General features: G+C 41.9%; 1 protein-coding gene across 1 annotated transcript; it reads left to right on the top strand.

Moving 5' to 3' along the window:
- The first annotated feature begins 218 nt into the window (after positions 1-218).
- On the top strand, positions 219-19,605 carry alx4a (ALX homeobox 4a). Its single transcript, XM_063475040.1, has 4 exons — positions 219-834; positions 10,739-11,058; positions 14,985-15,113; positions 15,859-19,605. The coding sequence occupies exons 1-4, from the start codon at positions 483-485 to the stop codon at positions 16,177-16,179; spliced, it is 1,122 nt and encodes a 373-aa protein (XP_063331110.1). The 5' UTR covers positions 219-482; the 3' UTR covers positions 16,180-19,605.
- Positions 19,606-20,077: the final 472 nt, after the last annotated feature.

Below are 20,077 nucleotides of genomic sequence, written 5' to 3'. Positions count from 1 at the left end.
GCAAACTCTTTTTCCTTTTTCTTTTTTTTAAGAAAAAAAAAGCAAATGAGCGCACTAACTCGTTCATGTCATCAACATAATCACTTGGGAGAGGTCTCGAAGGCAGGAGATCTGTGTCCCATCCTCTAAGGGAAGACGGGTTTGTGTAACTCTCCTCAAACCTGAGGGGAGTTGTGGGGTGTTTGGTCAACGACAGTGCTTCCTGGAAAAGATCTGAATCGTTTTATAACCAAACCCAGCTGCGGTCTGGTGTGCGCTGCAGTCTCCGCGTGCATGTATGTGTGCGTGCGTGTGGATGTATATGTGAGTGTGTCTATTTTCATCTGAATGAGGTAGAAGGAGAGGAAGGGGTTTCTGCGCTTCCCTTTCCAATAGAGGGAGAGATAGGAAGAGAGAGAGGGGGGAGAGAAACAGAGAGAGAGACAGAGAGAGAGAGAGAAAAGTTTGGTCTTGTTCTCCCTTTCACTCTTTTTTTTTTAGGCATGAACACTGAGACCTGCGTTTCATACAGCGATATGACATCCATGGATTCATATTATAGCTCCTCTGCTGCGCAAGGTAGGGATCACCAGACGGACCACTTTAGGACATTCCCAGCTACTGATACCAAATACAGCCCCGCTGCCTTCCTGCCCAACAAAGGTCAGGGTTACGGAGAAAAGTCCAGGAGCCCCTTCCAACAGGAGTGCCAGTCATTGGATGCCGCCGCAGCTGGGCAAGGCACTTTCAGCAAATACCACCTCTTCATGCAGAGGTCTTCTTGCAAAACACCCCCCGAGGAGGACAAACTGCACCAGGAGAGGGGACACAACGGAGCGCTCATCTCTTGCTACGGTGAGTGGGGAAATAATTAAGATGAGGAAAAAAAAAACAGATCAGAGTTTTAATCTTGTGTTTTCAGTTTAAAGGGAAGAAATCGAAAGGGCCTGTGTATCAAAGGGCACGCTGTGCAAATAAAAGCTACCGTGATCGCTCAGCATCAGGGTGTTTTCTCCGGAGGGAGTCAGCGCGGCGTTAGTTTTACGTCTGATTTCGCGATTAGGCACACTTGCTTTGAACCTGTCACTCACTGCTCCGCTTCTTCCCACAAACTCCGCGGGTAGCTATTAAGGGTTTAGAAGATTTGATCACCAATGGCACGGATGCACAAGTGAGCAAGCAGAGCGCAGATCGGCGTGAATGGAGGAGTGTTCTGATTAATCAAACCATTTATCCAAAACTGGGTTTTTTTTCTAACTTTTTGTCATCCGAAGAGAGGTGAAACTCTGAAGCATTAAAAGTGTCAACTGCAACATATGCAGGCTCTCAAAGAGGCAGCGGTTCTGTGCGTAACGCGGTTAAGGAGAGCAATAATCTTCCCGACTATCAAATTGTCTCTTCGGTCATCAAAATTAAATTAGGGAGAATTTAATGCGATAATCTGCACTACAATCCTTAATATTGGAGTTGAGTCGGACAATTGAATTAACAGGTTTTCAGATGGCACAAATAGTGAGCCCCAAACTGATGATATTTTCATTTCATTGCACCGCCTGATTGGATCCAATTAGTTTAATTGCGAAGGGGCGCTGCTGTAATTGGTGAATGATGAGGGTGTGAATAAAACTTTGACCCTCGTTAGGCGGGCGGCCACTTTTAAACAGCATTTTCTCTGCGCATAAAACGCCTTTAACCTACAGCGAACTAAACGAGAAACGATATAGTGAACTTCCTTTGGTATTATTTGTTGTTCAAAAACAGGTACGTCATTTTTTGGTTAACAATAAGAAACCGGCTAGTTTGGACTCGTAAGGAACAAACACAGAACCAAAGCAATGGCCTGACAGCAAGTACTCGTTCTCGCGCTTTCTATATCTATAGCTCAGTGGATATCTGTGCTTAAACGTAATAAATAAAATACTGTAAAAAATAATAGAATAAAAAAAAAAAAACCAAAAAAGCGAGCTAACGTTGCAGAAAATTAATTAAACAAACAATAAAATAAATTCAAACAACAATAATTTTTTGATGGGAGGCCTCTGTTGTGTCGCCTTTACGCATGAAGTCATCCCTCCACGGTCGTCCACAAACACAGTCTGTTTACCTTTTTTTTTTTTTAATTCGATGGGGTTTAAGGATGTTTTGACAGTTTCCGGATGTCGGCCTCTTTATAGCTTCATAATGTCAGCAACATAGAACAGTCTTTTCAAAAAGGCATTCTGCTCCTTTAAAATGGCTCTTAAGCTTTTTATTACTCGTTAACTTTGGCGTAGATCTGATGGATCGAGAATAAAAATCGAAATAAAAATTTTTATGTAATGTTGTGAGCCGCAGTCATTAGACCGATACTTAAACTACACTTTTTTTCTTCAGTAAGAGCTATGAACTACTAAAGAACCAAAATCATTTGTATAATCAACTTATAAATAAATACAAAAACCCCGATTATTATGTTTTGTTTTGTTTTTTAAATTAAAGGCTTAAAGGGGAATCTTGATATCATATTTGCTGCAGATACCCATAAAGCATTTTTTTTTCTAATGACATAAAATTTTATTCCAGCTTTTCAGTTTCACTTTTCTTTGGTGCTTTATAATTTTACCGCCAGCTTTAAAAACTGGAAGTGAAAAACCTCTGTCAGGTTTTCAGGTTGTCGTGGATTCCGCTTCCTTCTGCGACTCAATACTGTCCAAATTCACAGTGAAGAAAGCAAGAAAACAAAGCCCATATCCACGCTATCAGTGCTCGGGCATTAATACGACTCAGATGTCAACCTTCTCTGTTTGCTTTTATTTCTCTGCTCAGGCTTGACCCTCAGAGAGCCAATCCTCCTTTAAGTCTCCAGTTTGGAAACACGTGACATCCTGCTTGATATTTGCAGATCGCCTGTGTTGTTTTTTAAATCGGCGTTACAGTTGTAGAAATAAAATCTAATTCCCAGTTTAAACGCATAATTCCTAAAATACTGGAGGAAAACTGTGTGAGTCTGGGTGGTGGTGTGGGTGGTGGGAGGGGGCTCCCTGTGCTTATCAGTGGCTCCAGGTTTTTCACTGATTTCTGCAGCGCTCACTGACTCGACATAAATTGAACGCAGCAGTAAAATATGCTGAACTCGCGAGCCAAGGGAAGAATTTATAAACGATCCCTGATGTTTTTATTGGAAAATGCTGGACTGTTTTACTTCCTGGCTCATTTCTTTTATCAAACCTGTATTTTACACACTCACTCAAATTGTCAGAGATTTGCTGTGTTGTTATAATTTGCGGCTTGATCCCTTCAGTCAAAGGTGATGTGATGACTGGTCTCCGAGCTGTCTGAAGCGCAGGCTGCCACCCATAACTGAGACACAGAGCTGCGTAACCGTCTAATAAACATTTACTTACATTAGAGGAACTGCAAACACGGCTATGTTGTTTATACTCAGCACACTGCCAATCATATTGTTACAGCAAATCAACAAGGCAGCTCTTGGAGCCCGAAGAGAGCTTTCAGCTCAGGCTGAGGGCTGACAGCCTGAGACCGACTGATAGACTGGGAGAAGAATATGAGAGAGCGCGCTGAAAGAGCAGTGTGTGGTTAAAAACACTGTTTGAAGGCTGATTTAAAGCAACAGTCAGGCTACATGTCAGATTTAATAGTATTAAAATAGCTTTAAAAAAGAGCCAAAGTTATGGGTTCACATTCCTTAAAAAAATAAAGAATTAATTAAGTATTATTTGAAAAAAATCCCTCAAAATTTAATATACTGGAGAAAATATTCCATATGGAGATTAATGAGTGTTTCTGGACTACTGGATTTCTGTAGGTCATTAGTTTCACAGCATAATGTATACGATTTTACAGGCAAAATATTATAATATTTGCAATTTCAGTGGTGTATGGTTTTCCAACAGGTTAAACAAGCTGCAGAAACTTGAAATACTAAAAATAAGGGACCTTGAAAATTGGTAATTATTTTCCATCACAGATAATACACATTTTCTTTTTTTAAAGAAATCTTGTCACCACCAAAACCAGAAAAAGATGCATGTGATTCACGCACTCTACTGTATGAAAAACTTTCAAAAACGGTGAAGAAATAGAAATCTAGGGAGCCAGTAGGTCACTTCGTAGTCTTAAAACAACCACCTACATGTCTTTGTGATCCTCTTCCTCTTTTGATGTGTCCATGTCTTCTCTCAGTGTCTCAGGGTGCTGACCTTTAGCTCGGCGTTCCTGCCCTCATGTGTTTGGAGAGGAGCGGGAGCTCCCCTGCAAGCACACAGCAGAGAAAATCCATTTGAAACCCCCCCCAATCTGAAACGCTCTGGTGTCAAAACAGAGCTCTTTGCAACATTTAGAATTGGACTCGAGCTTTACACGGTGCATGGTTAACTACCCCAGCATGACAAAGTGCAGATGGGTGACAATTTAAAGGAAAAGAAAATGGTTATTAGTAATCTGAAATGTCTGAAATGTCACACTGGAGGGATGAAAGAAGATGTTTACCTCATTTTGTGTTCTGATGGTGGAGAGTGCCAATCCAGAATCTGCCATCATAGGCTTTAGGCCATCCATATGATGAGCTTCATCCTTATCACCACTCAGTGACCTCCTTGTGCCTTATGAGTTGGAGTGGGGTGAGGGTTATCTTCCATTAGAGAGTAAAGGTGGTCATTAAGAACTCCCACCACACATCTTCCTTGTAGGGGACAGGAGTTGAGTTTTTTCCTGTAATTTGTCACTCATCTGTGCTGTTGCATGGAGGATTGCAGGCCTTCTTAGAGGAGATTTGTGCCTTATATACTTTTTTTTCTTTAGGTGTGCTAGGCAGTAACATTATTCACTAAAGACATGTCGCTGGTGCAGTTGAAAGCTATAAAAAATTGCTGTTTGTTAAACTGATTTCTTGGCACAGCGAGAATTAAATACTGCTCTGCTGCCCTGCAGGTATTAATATTTCATAACCTACACAGGCAGTTAAGGAAATTATCTTCAGTAGGACCATCATTTACATAATGCTTTCATTGCCTCGTGAGGTTTTGCCCCTGTACTCTTCAGCCTTTTTACATTTTTTATATTCCTTAACCATTTTTAGCCCCACTGCAACAATTTCACCCACTCGTAATGGCAATCTGTGCTGATTGGTTCGAGCAGGGCATAATGGGAACCAGCCACGCAGCCCAGACAACTGAGGCACACTTCAGCAACTCGGTGACATGAGTGGAGGTGACAAGGACTCAGGATCATTTTACCATTTAGCTTAAAGTTTGGCAGGGTAATTTACATTAGGCTCGGTTTGCATGGCCGAGTGAGAGCAGCAGAGCAAAAGAAAAAGGCTCATGAGGACCAGGACTTCCTTTGGTCTCTTTGTCACTGCTTCATGTAAACTGACCGCTTACGCAGAACTAGAAGACTCCAGATTGGTTCTGAAATTTTTTGTACACTTATTGTTTAGCGAGGTGAATTATGGCAAACGGTTCAAATTTCCAAATCAATAACTTGTTGGGGGTTTTTTTTCTTTTCAAGATGTTCTTCTGTTGTGATTTCTGCTTTTTGAAGGCCGGGCACTCTCTGAAACTCTGATGATGATGTAAACATAAAGTTCCACTAAAATACACACAAAAATTGATTTTTTCTTCAGTTTATTTATTATTTATTCTACAAACCATATTATTGACACTCTGTGGTTCTTTTTTAATGTTAAAATTTAGCTTATGATTTATGATTGATTTAGTAGGATTTCCCAGTTTTTCTGTCAGTGTCAGCGTCTTTTGTCGGTCTGATCAGTTGTGGTATTTGTAGTATTCCTGCTGCTGGGTAATTAATATTCCTAATCAAAGGGGTGAGGCAGTTTGGGAGTTTTTAATTTCCAAACAGAGCTGCTGCAGAGCACTTTGTTAGGACTGAAGCATTTTGGATGTTTAGCTGGTGGAAACTGGTTGCACGTTGTGTTCTCAAATTCACTTGCAGTTATTGAAACCTTGAGTGGAAAAAAAGCCATCACGCATGTTTTCAACAAGGGTTTTTTTTTTTTTCATTTTATGTCTGTGCATTCCCACGAAAAAAAAAAAACAGAAAAATGTAGACCAGCAAGCTCTTCGCACTCGGAAGGAATGTTCTGTTGCGATCACACAACAAAAACATAAGATGGAGGAAATTCAGTTTTGTTCCAAAGTCTGGGAGAAACATTTGGAAGAGAACTGGTGGGTGAGAGACAGAGAGAGTGATGCAGAGGGGGGGTGAGAGCGAGAAAGACAAAGATTGCGTGAGAGGTGATTTATCAACCTTTGTCTTTATGGGATTTTTTTTCACAGTCTGAATTTTTCACAGCCTGCTGAGATGGCTTATTGCTCTGATCATTCGGCATTCAGCTGGTGCAGAGAGGTTAATGGCTACCTGTTGCATGGTTACAAACACTGAACAAACAGAAATGTGTTCATGCTTCTTTTTTTTAGTATCAGGTTTTCCCAGTGTACAGCAGTGGTGTAAAAGTGCATTTTGTATGCTTGTATGTATGTAAGCACCTGATATTACAGCAAAGAAACCAAAGTGCAGCAATATCCTTCCAAAAGAGACAAGGCCATGATCGCTTCATCTTCAGCAGAGGTTGAAGACGTTTTTGGACTTCTTCTTCTGTTTTTTTAAATTTTAATTAAATGATGTAAAAACAACACAACAACACGGAGAGGATCTCTTATAACATACAGCTGGTAAATTGTCTGATCCACATATTTAATGCTTTTGACACTAAACAAAGTGCAGGAATATAATGAAGGAGAGTAAATGTGTTGGTTGAGACCAAACCCGGAGCTAAGAAAGCATATCAGTGATTTATTTGGCACGCTGCATGAAACTTAAATTTAGTGCTGATGTGCTTTCAAACTGCTGAATATGTAAATAAGTACTCATTCTGCATCTGTTTAAAGGTTTCATTTGAGTCTATTTGATTATAGGACACATCATCTCACTGTTGTGTTTGTGGCTCTGTTTTTGCTGCTTCCACATGTCACAAAACCCCCCCAGCAACAATTAAAAATACTTTAGCTTTAACTAAAAGTACAAATATGAAACAATAATTCATTACAAAAAATAAGTCTCGGGTCTGTGTAATAAAATAATGATAAAACACTTTATTTTACACATTATATTGCAAATCTTTCATTTACCTTTATCTAGAAGCACAGAAGTAGCAGCAGCCTGCTTAGGTCTGCATTTGTGATCTGTTATGGAGTTAAACCCGATGATGAGTAAACCCAAAGAGCATCTGAAAACAGCATCATATTTTACATCGATCTTTAAGGCTTTAGTTTGACTGCCCAGCGTGCACGGCTAGGCTCTTCTGATGACCCCAATTTAATTTCTCTTTCACAAATGTAATCCAAATATACTCTGCTAGTGTTTTTTTTCCTACCTTTGTTTTCCACGTCTTTCTTTCTTTCTCTACTTTTTGAGATATTTCCTTTTCACTTTGAATGACACGTTGTTAATCTCTCTCAGCCTTCGTGGGGTGTATGATTTATTGTGTTTCCTCTTAACACACCACGCTGACCCCAGTCATCCCAGTCAATAAAGAGGCCAGGAAAAGTGCCCTGTCACTTTACAGCCCTGTTAAATTTACACTTTGATGTTGCCCCTCGTTTTCAGCTTCGAATTAAGCAGCCCACGCCACGTCCCCGTCTAGCCCATAAGAGCGTCTGTTGTGCCCCGATGGCCTTGCAAAATTGCAAGTGTGTGAGACGCAGCAGAACTTTTATTCAAGTGTGTAACTGTGATTTTCTAAATCCCTCCTCATCTCGTTCGGAAGAATTTTCTGAGTTTTATTTTATGTCTGCAGACCGTTCCCTGTCCGCGCGGCACAGAGCTGCACAGTAATTTGAACAGATGCTGGCTGGTAGAGTCACTGCATTGAAAATAGAATATTCTGTGGTCGTGGCTAAAAACATCTTCATGGCATTTTCATCTAAAAGAGAATAATTCTGGTGCATGCATTTGCTGGACTGTTCTGGCCTACGTGAGTTAGAGACGCTGCACGCAGAAGTGCAGGTGTAAGCTAAAACTGTGAAGGAGTGTTTTGGGTAGAGAACAGCTGAAGTCATGAGCACAGTGATAGAGGTTTTGATGGAGCACATGTTTTTCACAGTCGCTCTTTCCTGCCTTTCTGAGAGGAGATTTGATCCTGACAGCACTCTTTGCAGCCATTCTTTCTTGTGCTCTCTCTACATATGGCATTCCCTGCAGGAGGGCCCACTGCTCTTCACCTTGGGCAGTGCCGGAGTGCTACAGAAGATTGCATGGATAACAAGCAGGAGATTGTCACAATATCCCGCCCTGCCAAAAAAACTTCAGTGATGCGATATAAACAACTGCCTTTGATCAGTGAGAGGCCTCATGATTTCAAACAGCCTGACAGCTCTTGCTTTGCAGGGACTGCGGGTGCAGGCCAGGGAAATATGATTAAATAACTGCATAGTATTTATGCTAGGAGAAAACACATTTTCTCCCTTCAACCTCAACAGGGTATGTTAGTCATGGACAGTGAGGCAATGTTGGAAGCACTGGACCCCCAGCAAGCGGTCTGCACCAAAACACAGCTCCTGAGCCCATCAGAGGAGGCCAGAGCTAAAACGCATCTGGTTGGATGCACGCTGCAAACCGTGCAGCAAGGCAGGTTTTTACTTTCTTCCGTTTTCTTCTTCTTTGCAAGGCTGAATAAAATAAAATAAGAGCCACACAGCTTCTGCTGTCCAGAACAGGCCTCAGTATTTTTTTTTAGTACCAAGCCAAATGCTTTGCCTGGTATTAATTGGAAAAATATGCTCGTTTTTATTATTCATATCCCTGCAAACAAGATAAGGATTGTAAACTATGACTTTGGTCTCTATTAGCTACTGACAGTCCAGCATTGTACTCGACATTCAAGAAAACAACTGCAGCAAAAGTAATAAACAGATGCTCACAAATTTACCTCGTAAAAATGTATTAGAAGACAGAATTGAGTAGAGAAAGAGAGAAGGGAGGGAATCAGGGTCCCTTCAGCTCACCTTGTAGTGCATTACCCAAAATGGCTCTGAGATGGGGTCACTGGGTGTGTGCATGTGTGATGCCTTCTTTGCTGACCGAGCGCTGAGCAGGAGCTCACACAAACGCACACACCTCCCACTTCTAACCTGACAAATTGTCGGATGAGCAGATGAGCGTAGACGTCCTCGTTCCTGAAAATAACTTTGCCTCAGAAAAAATCGACAAGCAGGACGGTGCCGCACAGCTACTCTAAATCATGGTGATCAACACACACACACACACAACACACACACACACACACACACACACACACACACACTTTCAGCTATCATAATGCCATGACGGGAATAGTTATTAACCAAGAGATGTGTTTACAATTGATTAGATCAGCGAGAGGCAGGAGCGGGGCCCCAAAAGTCCTGCCAACTCAGAGACATGGCTGTTGAAATTTATGATCAGCTGCATCATGAAGAAAGAGGGAGCGTGTTTGTAACTGAGACAGAAAGAAAGCACAAAGATCTCTATCTTGTTTGCATGGCTAGAAGCCGCTCTGCAGCTATTTCATTTTGACAGTTTTGCTGCCAGGTGACTTTGCAGCCACATGACAGACTTCAGTTACACATACGACTAATATGAGGATAAAGTATTCTGTGTGTATCTGTGTGTGGGTGTGTGTGTGTGTTGGATTGGAGGTGGTTTAGGAAGGTAAAAAAAAAAGTTGTAAAAAAAAATTCCAATTTTCTGTCAGGCTCAAATTATAGCCTGAGTTTCTGCTCTCACCCCCCCAAACACATCGCAGAATGATCTACGAACTACAACTGGAGCCTGTAAGCAGCCAGTGATCAAGACCATCCATTACACACTCAGACAGACAAACACACTGACGCGCACTCTCGGCTCTGCACACCAGCGGATTTCACAAGTCGCAGAATTTCCTCACAAAGAGCGAGAAATTCCTTTGTTCCACCCAATCAAACCCCATGAAATATCACAGCGATCGAAGGCATAAATCATCATTTATGAACACGCTGCCAGGAGCCATGTGACTGGGACGTTTAGTAGGATAGAGGATCAGTCATTTCTTTCATTTATTTACTTTTAAAGGGTGCTGACAAAATGAAAAATGTTTGTCCCAAGTGCCCAGTGCTGTAATAGATTATATCTATCTGACTTTTTGAGAGGGTCTCAGATCAGAAAACACTTAATATCAGCATGGCTCTAAGGGGAACAGGGTGATTTGAGAAAGCCAAATAAGGCCACGCTGATAAATAATAGCATTTATCTTCCAGTAGCCGTGGGCGTGTGAAATACACGGTCTTAAAACTCAATTTTTCAAGAGCAAAAATGTTGCAAAACATTGAGTAGAAACCATTTCAAATCTTTGTGCCAAAAAGAGGAACAGAAGAAAGGCCGGGGCAATAAAAACTTTCATCTTGTTCATACTCATCCACATGTGATTTGAATCAGTGAAGTGTGAATTGCTTCCTTAAATTCTGAATAATAGCATTTGGACAAACACCGTTAAAAACACATTTATTTTATTAAACTAATATATCCTCTCCAATAAAACATTGTGTGTCTAATCGTCAAGTTACATCCTTTTTGGGCAGCGTCATGTAATGACTTTTCTTTACATGCATTTGGGGTTTAAAAAAAAAAAAATCAGAACTTCAGACATTCACAAATATCAGTCCTGATACAATTATAGAAACACAAACCTCTCCTAACAGTTTTTAACCTTTTCCTGACTCACTAGGTAAAGACAGTTCTGGTCTGGCAGATTCTGACTTGGCCCCAGACTCCGACCCACCTGCAATGGACACCAGATACCTAGCTGTGAAGGATCAGGGCATCAAGGCGGCCTCTGATAGGACGCCAGGCACTGACTTAGCGAGCCCTCTGGAAAAGGCTGATGGTGGCGAAAGCAACAAAGGCAAAAAGAGGCGCAACCGCACGACCTTCACGAGCTACCAACTGGAAGAACTAGAGAAGGTTTTCCAGAAGACACACTATCCTGATGTTTATGCTCGAGAGCAGCTCGCGCTCAGGACGGACCTGACTGAAGCCCGCGTGCAGGTACTGCAGTACACTCAGCAGCAGCTGAGGGGGAATTTCACATGAAGCTAAATGGGTTAAACAAACTGCAGATAGAGCTGGAAAAAAGGAAACACTGCACTTTATAATAACACACTGAGGCTGATTAAAAAACTTTATTTAGGGTGGTCGTTCAGTTTTGTGTCTTTAGAGACGTTAACTTCTCCATTAGAGGTGTAAAAAGAAAAACTAAGCTTTTCCACAGCTGAACTCTTTTTTTTTTTTTTCCAAACATCACAACCTCATGGATCTTTGAGCATCTGCAGCTTGACACAGATAACGTCACTCACAGAACAACATGAGAGATTTATCTGGTAATGTGGGAGTAAGAGGAGAGAGTGGGGGAGTGGGAGCTAACAGAGGCCAGGGGGGCCCAGGGGGTAGCTGAGGTTTGAGCTGCCTGGGCCTCATATGTGCAGTTTTAGGAGTGCAGACTTTCATCAACATATGAGGAGACCCCTTTGACGCCGCTGTTTCTATTTTTCCCCCCTTCGCATTTGCACCTAAACGGTTTAATTTGCTGAATTTCTGATTTTAGCTTTGCCAGCGTTTGTCTGGCTTGAGGTGTCTCGCTGGCCCGGTTATGACTGCTTTGATACATTCCAACATTAATGGGCAGAAATGGAAATCTTCACTGTTTCTGTGCCATGTCTGTGTGTGGTGTATGCGTATGACTACAAAAGCCCCTGGATTTTCTCTGTTTTTCTTTCATTAAGTTCCTCTTCTGACAAGAGTGTGTCCCTGCTGTTGTCTCCGGGGGTAAGGTGTGAAACGTTTCCCGTGGGCTTTTAGCGAGCTGGAGATTTATATGTGAATTCATATCTATTTGAAGGCATGTAATGTCTTCCAACAATGTACGGAGACAATATTATGGATATAGTTTTTGATGTGCGGGGCTGTCATACATGGGATGAGATAAGAGCTAGATTAAAACCAATCTTCGACATGGAGCGGTGGCCAGCAAATTTCCACAGCGAAACGCAGGAAGTCCACGCAGCCAAAGGGTTATAACTCAACCCCGAGTCGCTCAAGGTATGCTGCTCGGCTCTGTTCTGCAGCTCGCGCTATCACGGACCTGCCCGCTTCAGATGAATGCAGCTTTTTACAGCCCTCGGCTCTCCCAGTGGTCTTCTTAAACGCTCAAGTTAAAAAAGATAAAAGACACGAGATGCCTTGTCAGTCAGAGAACGGGGCTCTGCGCTCCACACACACACGCACAAAAAAGCCCTCACAGCTCATCATTTCAACATCTGGAATGAAAAAAACAAAATGGGAAGAAAAAAAAGTCGATCAGCTGATAAAAGAAAAACAGTCTACGACGGCTTTTAAAACCCTTTTGTTTAATTATAAAAACAAAAGAAGAAAATCACTGAGAGTCCATACTTAAGTTCGTTGCATGAAAACAGGGGGCTTTCAGTTAAACAACATCAGGGATCGGAGTTGTTTGCTTTTTCAGTCTTAGGGTTTCAAAGGAACAGAGTGAGCCCAGCTCTTATATACAATATAGGAAGGTCAAAGGTCAAGGGTTTCAATAGCATCGTTCGCTTCTCTGTTGGTCCTAAGAATCAAGATGGCATCTAGTGTGGATTCACCATCTCTAACTCACAACACTGATAAAGTTTTTTTTTTTTTAACTATGAAGGCATTTAAAAAAAAAATGAAATCATGTTTACACTAATACTGCGAGTTGAGTCGCGTTCCTTATGGCGACGTGTTTGCAATTAGCAACAGGTTAAAAACCTGTAAGTATTGTTTACTTTACCTTTACTTAAAAATAAAAATAGGACCTAACAACATTAAGACTTAACAGGTCTTGCAACAGTATCCCTGCCAAGACTGTTAGCCTTTGAGTTAGCGAGAGGTACAGAATAGGAAACACACAAAAGTGTTTACAACATAGAAATTAAACAGGATAAAGCTTCACCTTCATATGGAAGCTTGTTTCTGCCACTCAAAAGAATTGTGAGTTAAGGATCTCAAAAATGTTTCTTACTAACTTCTGAGAAAATTACTCAAATATAATCTCAAGTTATTACGTCCAAGTTTTCAGATAATAGCTTGAAATTTGATTTAGCATTGCCTGGTAAAAAAAACAAAACAAAAAAAAAACAAAAAGACCCAAACTTTAAACCAGATCCAACGAGGGCAGTGAGGGTCAACTTTAGTTGGCAGGTGTGACCCACCTTTATCATTATGTTTTACACTTTTACATTTCAGGCAAATGATTAAAGGTAACGTTGTGTTTAACTGCATGTTAAACTAGCAGCTGAAAATATAATGTTAGTTATTAATACCTTTAATATAAATAATATTAATAGTGTTAGCAAATCCTGTGTTGCTTTTGATCATGGCCTATTACAAAACAAGGCTGCAGCAGTCTTTTCCAGGATGCATTACATTCCCAGTTCAGTTCTACATTTCTTTGGGTTTTGTGTCCACTGCTTGTCCTCATCTTACCTTTAATTGACACAGGAAATAAGACATTATGTGGTGGGAGGAGGAGAAACGAGAACAAACTCACATTTAATGAACAACAACACCGCTCAGAGGCGCTTCAGCGATATTATTAGCGCTTAAGAGTGTTGGAAAACCGAAGCCAGGCTCAGCCTTGGATTTCTTTTTACTTTGGCTTGGAAGCTGACATGAGTGACAGCAGAGGCGGGTTATCAATCCTCTGAGCCGGTCTCTCACTTCAAAGTGTTTTCAGCCCCATACAGCTCTCCTGCCGGGGCCAGTTTGGTATTTCTCTGCTCTTTCTCTCTGGGGCAGTAACATAAATAAAGCCTCATTGAAAGTCCACCAGCTACTTAAGCTGTCAAGGTCTTTACCAATTACTGTCACAAAGCAGCGTGTGCAACGCAAAAATATGTTCTCGCTGTATAATAGCCAACAGACTTGGCACGAAGCAAAGACTGAGCAGGTTCGAGCTGCTGGCGACACTTATACTGGGCCTTAGAGGTAGCACACAAACATTTTTGGAGTGTAATCATCGATATTAGTCCAAAAGAGCCAGCGTGATCTTGCCTGGGGTTGAGCATCCTGAGTTGGACAATGTAGAAGAGGATGCATGAAAACATAAGGGAAAGAAGGATTATGCCCTTTGGTCTGTGTGCTTCTTTAATTTAGTAGGGGACAGCGTCAGAAAGCCAGGAGTTTTGGCTTCAGGAAATTAAAAAGCAAAATGCAAACAAACCTCAACTTATAATCCCATCTCACCTTTCAATGTCCTTTATTGCCTGCATAGATTTATAGTGAAATATCTGGGCACAAAATGTGAGAAATCCCATCAGAAGGTAACTTTTTGGTGCCGAATTTAAAACATAATCAGTCCAGGCTGGTAGCTGAGAGTTGCAAAGGAAATCAGGTGACCTCTAAAGCGTGCCAGAGACAGTGATGATAATTTAAACAAACTAATGCTCTCGATAAACAACGCCATCGGGTTCAGACGTCAAAGATAATTATAGATGTCTGTTTTTGGTGGTCAGCATATAAGCACCAAGGTGAGATGGAGCTCTGTGAAGGCAGCAGCACATTGTTTACATGTATTATTATCGTTGTTGTCTTTATCATCTATAGGATTTTGTTCATTATTATTATAATGAAAAACTAAAAATAACAATAATTCCTTTCTGCTGCAAGTTTACACCCAAGTTTGAATTTTTGATATGCTTCAGATAATATTTGAGATATTCAGGCTTTGAGCCGTTGGCAGTCTACCCGCATAAGGGTCGTTTTCCCATTTGAAATGGAAACTTAGATTTGTATCTATAGAAAAGTATTTCCTTTAGATTTGAGGGGAAAGCTGCTGTTAAGAGTTTAGGCTCCTCTGACTGCACACTCTGTCCTGGATGAAAGTAAAGTGTTGCTGGTGGTTTTTGTGATATTTGGACCTTTTCCTTTCTCTGCAGGTGTGGTTCCAGAACAGGAGAGCGAAATGGCGAAAGAGGGAACGCTTTGGCCAGATGCAGCAGGTCCGAACACACTTCTCCACAGCTTACGAGCTGCCTCTCCTGACTCGTCCTGAAAACTATGCTCAGGTACAGTGTGAGCTCTTTAACACGTGTTCTTTCAGACCTCTCTCCCCCGACCAAAAGCTAAACGTAGACAGGGGTGATTTTTTTTTTTTTTTTTTACTGCTATTGTCCTAATTTCTGCTACAGACTGGGAACGATTCGCTTGCAATAAAATCAACTTTTAATTGCCTTCCGTTGTGTCAGGAAAGTTGCTGCAGGTGGCAACAGTTAAAAAAAATCTCTTTTTCAAGGAGTTGTTGAATATTTTTGAGAAACTTTGCTTTTTTCCTTCATAGTAAGATTATTTTTAAGAAGAAAAAGGGCAAAGTATGTAACACATTTTGTACGAAAGCACCTCTGTAGGGTACTGATTAACATGCTATGCTGTTTTTTGTCTAATTTTCTCAGGAGGTTCACAGTTTAAAAACCACTGGAATTTAAACACATCTGTTAAGTTTCTGCCTGAAAACCAACATTAATCCTCAACAAGGAAGCAAATAACTAATATATGTACCCTAATTACAAAATTCCTTAAGCATGTAAGGGTTTAGATTGGACTGTGCTGGGTTACAGGATTTGGCACTTGAAGATAACTAGTTAAGGATAAGGAGAGTCAGATAAATGAAAAATACACCTGCACCAATCTATTGTATACACAAGTGTTAGTGGGTTAAACAGCCAATGTAGTCTTTGCTTTCTTTGAGAGTGCATTCAAAATAATGAGGTGTGTGACTGCCTCACTCATGTTGATTTCCCAACAATATTCCAGATCCAGAACCCTTCCTGGATCGGCGGCAGCAGCGCTGCGTCTCCTGTGCCGGGCTGCGTTGTGCCCTGCGACACGGTGACTCCGTGCATGACACCTCACCCCCACTCTGCCAGCGGGGTGTCTGATTTTCTGGGAGTACCGAGTCCCGGAGGTCACGTGGGGCAGGCACACATGGGCAGCCTATTTGGAGGATCTCCTGGCATGGCTGGAGGCATCAACACTTACGATCTCAACATGGACCCCGACCGCAAGTCCTCCAGCATCGCCGCTTTGCGCATGAAAGCCAAAGAGCACAGTGCAGCCATATCTTGGGCCACATGATGTGTTGACACATGCTGGATGACGGGGGACCTTGTTGACCCCTGAAAAGTCTAAACTATCCCAGAATGGAGTAAGAGGGGGCACTAAAATCAAAACTCTTAAGGCAACAGTGGCTACCTTCAAAAATACTGCAATCAAATTATGTGGGGAAAAAAAAAGAGAGATAAAGATTTGGCAAAATCGGCAGTGCCATGTTTTTGGTGGCACAGCAGTGAGTGCTGTGGAAGCCCAGTGAGAAGGTGAAGGTGTGCTGTATAACAGGAGTTGCAGTGTAGTGCTGAAGATAGGCAAAAAAAAAAAAAAAAAAAAGATGCTAGAAAAAGTTCAATTAATCCAAAAAAAAGAAGGAAAAAAAAAGAAAAGAAAAATCCATGCACTTATTTGCTAACAGACAATTCTATTTGTACAGAGCTTTTGGTATCTTTGTTTTGGTGCTGTTTTTATTCTGATCTTATTTAAAATGTCACCTTTTTTCCTTTTTTGCATCATTTAATTTTAAGTTTTGATTTCACAGCTAGTTTAAAAAGCATTCTGAAAAAACCCCTTTAAAAAACCTCCATACATTTTACTCTTTGTCAGCATTAACTTAAGTCATGCCGGTGCTGAGATGACCATCAATACAAGCGTCACAGTAACCAAGTCTGGGTATGTTTTCCAGTGACTGAAAACATAGACGGGGCTCTTCCCTCTAACATTACAAAGTAAAACAGATGAAAAGTGGTTCTCTTGAGTATGGCCAAGGGTAAAAGATCCACCTGCTGCACAAACCCAGCCTGCTGATGCCCAGAGAGGAGGAGGAAATGGTGTATGGGAGTACGAGAGGGGCACAGCAGGCCTGCTGCTCTCAGGGTTGAAGAGCCTGGGAGCGCCAGCCTCCAAACAGATGCAGCTCTGTTTTCAGGAGAAAGACTCCAAGTGGACATGACTGTGCCCCTTGCATTTCTAGTCTCACAGGTCTCAGAAAGAGAAGTGCCTACCAGTCAGCCAGACTGCCAGAAAAAACACAGGAACCAGCAGAAGCCCCTTTTGAAACAGAGCGGGCTACTGGGGATAACACCGTGTGTTGACGCGCTTAAGCACTGAATGGATGTCAGTATTCAGCAGCCTTTTCTGGACTTTAACAAGCCTGCATTTGGCTTTCAGTGCAGCGCTGGCATACATGTCATTGTTATTCTTCCTCTTCTTTTTTTTTTTACCATCATCAAATCTTTCAAAGTACTCCATCACCCTGATTAATGCATAGTGACCTCTGTGGTTCTGTTTAAGGTTTTAAGGTTTTGGCCCTGTGGCCAGCAAAGACATCTGCTTCTGTTCCTCGTGCATACATGAAGATTCAAGTGTATTTGGACCAGAATGTGTTAAAGCTGAAGTAAAATCAGGGTCTCCTTTGCACTCGGTTGCAATGGGCCGTGACCCAGGACAACAAAAACTCTCAAATTGATTCTGTGTGAGTCCTCAGCTTAACTCCAAATGTGTTTGGGTTGTTGCCCCACTAAAGTGTGTACATCAGCTGGGTTCTGTAGTACTGAGTAAGCTCAGGTCTCTCTCTCGGATCCAGTTCACCTTAATTATTTGACGCTGTAGCATAAAACAAACTAAATGGCAGAAAATCCACTGGTGCTTCGATGATCAGTCTGCCATCTACAGCGAGATGACTGATGGGAATGAGGTTAAAACTGGCTGAAAGTTCTCTACAGCAGAACAAGGCAGGATAATTGTGTCCGTCACAAAGTTGTGGCATGGAGACGAGGATTAAAGCTACAAAACTTTGGTCCTAGCTTCATCTGTTTTTGACCAGATTTTTAAAGGTTTTTTTCCCCCGTCAGATACCAACATGACAGGTCCATGTCTTCCCTCTGCTTTCGTCTAGTTTACTTCTATCAGGACTTAAGCACTATTCCCTGTGTCCGTGTCCTTTGCCCCCAAGAAAAGAAGTATAAGATAGAGGTTGACCCAGCCAGATACCTCATACCTTGCCGAGGATATCATTCAAATTTTTAAGCATATTTAAAAAGCAAACTTCCATTTTTCCCTGGTAACAGCATCTTGCAGTGACAGAAATAGCCGATGAGCTTTTCAAATGCAGCAAGATGAGGTAATACATGGCTTCCTTTGTTTGCAAAGCCTGATTTAGGCCTGAAGCATAACAAAGGGTTTCATGGTCTCAGAAAGCAAACCCGATACCTTGTGGTACCACCTCGAGGCAGAGCAACCATTGCTAATTCCCTAAACTAAACCACATTCCCTCTCCTCCTAGGTAGGTAGGTAAGAGAGGTGAGGTGCGGGCTAAAAACTGTCAGCAGAGCAGATCGCCCTCAAGTCGTCCAAATCACCTCCAGTTTCACTCCTCTGTCCAAATGCGAGGCATGTGCATGCACAGAGGACATATCCCAGAAGTGAGAGGGTATCCTTGCGAATGTGAACATGGGGCCCCCTGTGCTCTAGCCTAGGGGTTGGACGGAGGGCGAGCTGTGAGGGCGTCTGCTGTGTTCCGGTGTTCTGGGAAAAGGACAGTGCACACAGCTGCGCTCAGGGGGTAAATGCAAAACAAACATGCCTCACACATGCTTCCCCCTCAGCTGTCATGGCTCTGCTTTCAAAGATCTACTCCCCCCTCCCCAATCACACACATTGCACTGCGCCTCTCCCTTCGCTCACTCCCACTATGTCCACCAGCCCCAGGCCGCAGCCCCTCATCGCAGGGTCTGAGGCACAGCCACACAGGCAACCGAGGAAGGCTTCTTAATTAACACTGAGCCATGTGGAGGCTATGGACTGCAGTATTGTGTGTCAGGATGGACAGGACTGTCTGTCTTCTAGTTGGTCTAGCTGGACGCAGACATACTGGCAATGAGACGCTCAGGTTTACCGTTTTCTGTGCATTTATGAGAATCTCCAGTGAGGTCTTTAACATATGGAAACCAAAGATGGACTGTTTTTACCCCTTTAAGTAATTTCCTACACTTACACAAAGCCTGTTAATGCAAGATTCAGCTTTATATTAAAAAAAATCTCTCCTGTATGCTGCACAACTCCAGCCTTGAGTAATAACGTCCCCCTTTCTCATTTTTCTAATACTACTGAAGTCAGGTAATCAGTATAGGAGTAAATATATGATAAATGCGTGCTGTTGTGTGCATGTACAGTGTTGTGCGTGCAGTTTGAAGTGTCATAAGACTCGTAAACATTTTACTAATTTGATGCTGTTTTATTTTGTGGGACAATTTATAAATATTTGAGTGTAAAACTTTTCTTAAACTTGGTGATGATCTGTTTGTATTCCTAGTGTTTGTGGACATTGTTTTCTCATCATGTTATTCTTTAATTTCCCCCTCCTACCAAGTTTGTGTGGCTTTAAGCTGTCTTTGGAAATGAGAGTATGAATTTACTCATGCTTGTGTGATTAAAATACCATAAGTTATTGTACTTTGATTTAGAGTCGCTGTGTTCTGAAATGCATTACAGCCTTAATAAGGTGGAAGCAGCAAAACGGTAACTGCTCCCTGCAGCTTCTCAGCAGACCGAGTCTTTCAGAAAACTCAAACGACTGCAGCCACGGTACAGAAGAAAACCATTCTCCTATTAGCGCTCGAAGATCGCTCAAGTCACTCCGAGTCTCAAGAGAAGTCTTTCAAGATGTCAGCTAAAGGCGCTGGTTGACCAGAGAAGTGTCTGAGGCTGTTGAGAAAACCCATAAAATTTGCTCCGTCTTATTACTTCGCACCACCGTGCCAAAATATTGTGTCATCCCTGTAGTCACATTGTGAAATCCCCGTGCGTTTCAGGTCCTTTGAAGGGACACGAGTGCTGAAATGAGATCGCGCAACCCGCAAGACTACACACTAATTGAAGCTGACAAAAATACGAACTGCACCCTTTTGAACTGCTGACATTGAAC

The sequence above is a fragment of the Pelmatolapia mariae genome, linkage group LG1, assembly GCF_036321145.2.
Source record: "Pelmatolapia mariae isolate MD_Pm_ZW linkage group LG1, Pm_UMD_F_2, whole genome shotgun sequence".
NCBI lineage: Eukaryota > Metazoa > Chordata > Actinopteri > Cichliformes > Cichlidae > Pelmatolapia > Pelmatolapia mariae.
Note: the sequence above shows the minus strand (reverse complement) of the source record. Positions and strands in the feature narration are given on the sequence as shown.

What these genes read in the sequence shown, in the direction of transcription:
- alx4a (XM_063475040.1), top strand. Translation starts at nt 483, where the DNA reads ATGAACACTGAGACCTGCGTTTCATACAGCGATATGACATCCATGGAT. An exon ending in TGACTGAAGCCCGCGTGCAG is followed by an intron (nt 11,059 to 14,984) that starts GTACTGCAGTAC and finishes CTTTCTCTGCAG; the next exon opens with GTGTGGTTCCAGAACAGGAG. An exon ending in GTCCTGAAAACTATGCTCAG is followed by an intron (nt 15,114 to 15,858) that starts GTACAGTGTGAG and finishes ACAATATTCCAG; the next exon opens with ATCCAGAACCCTTCCTGGAT.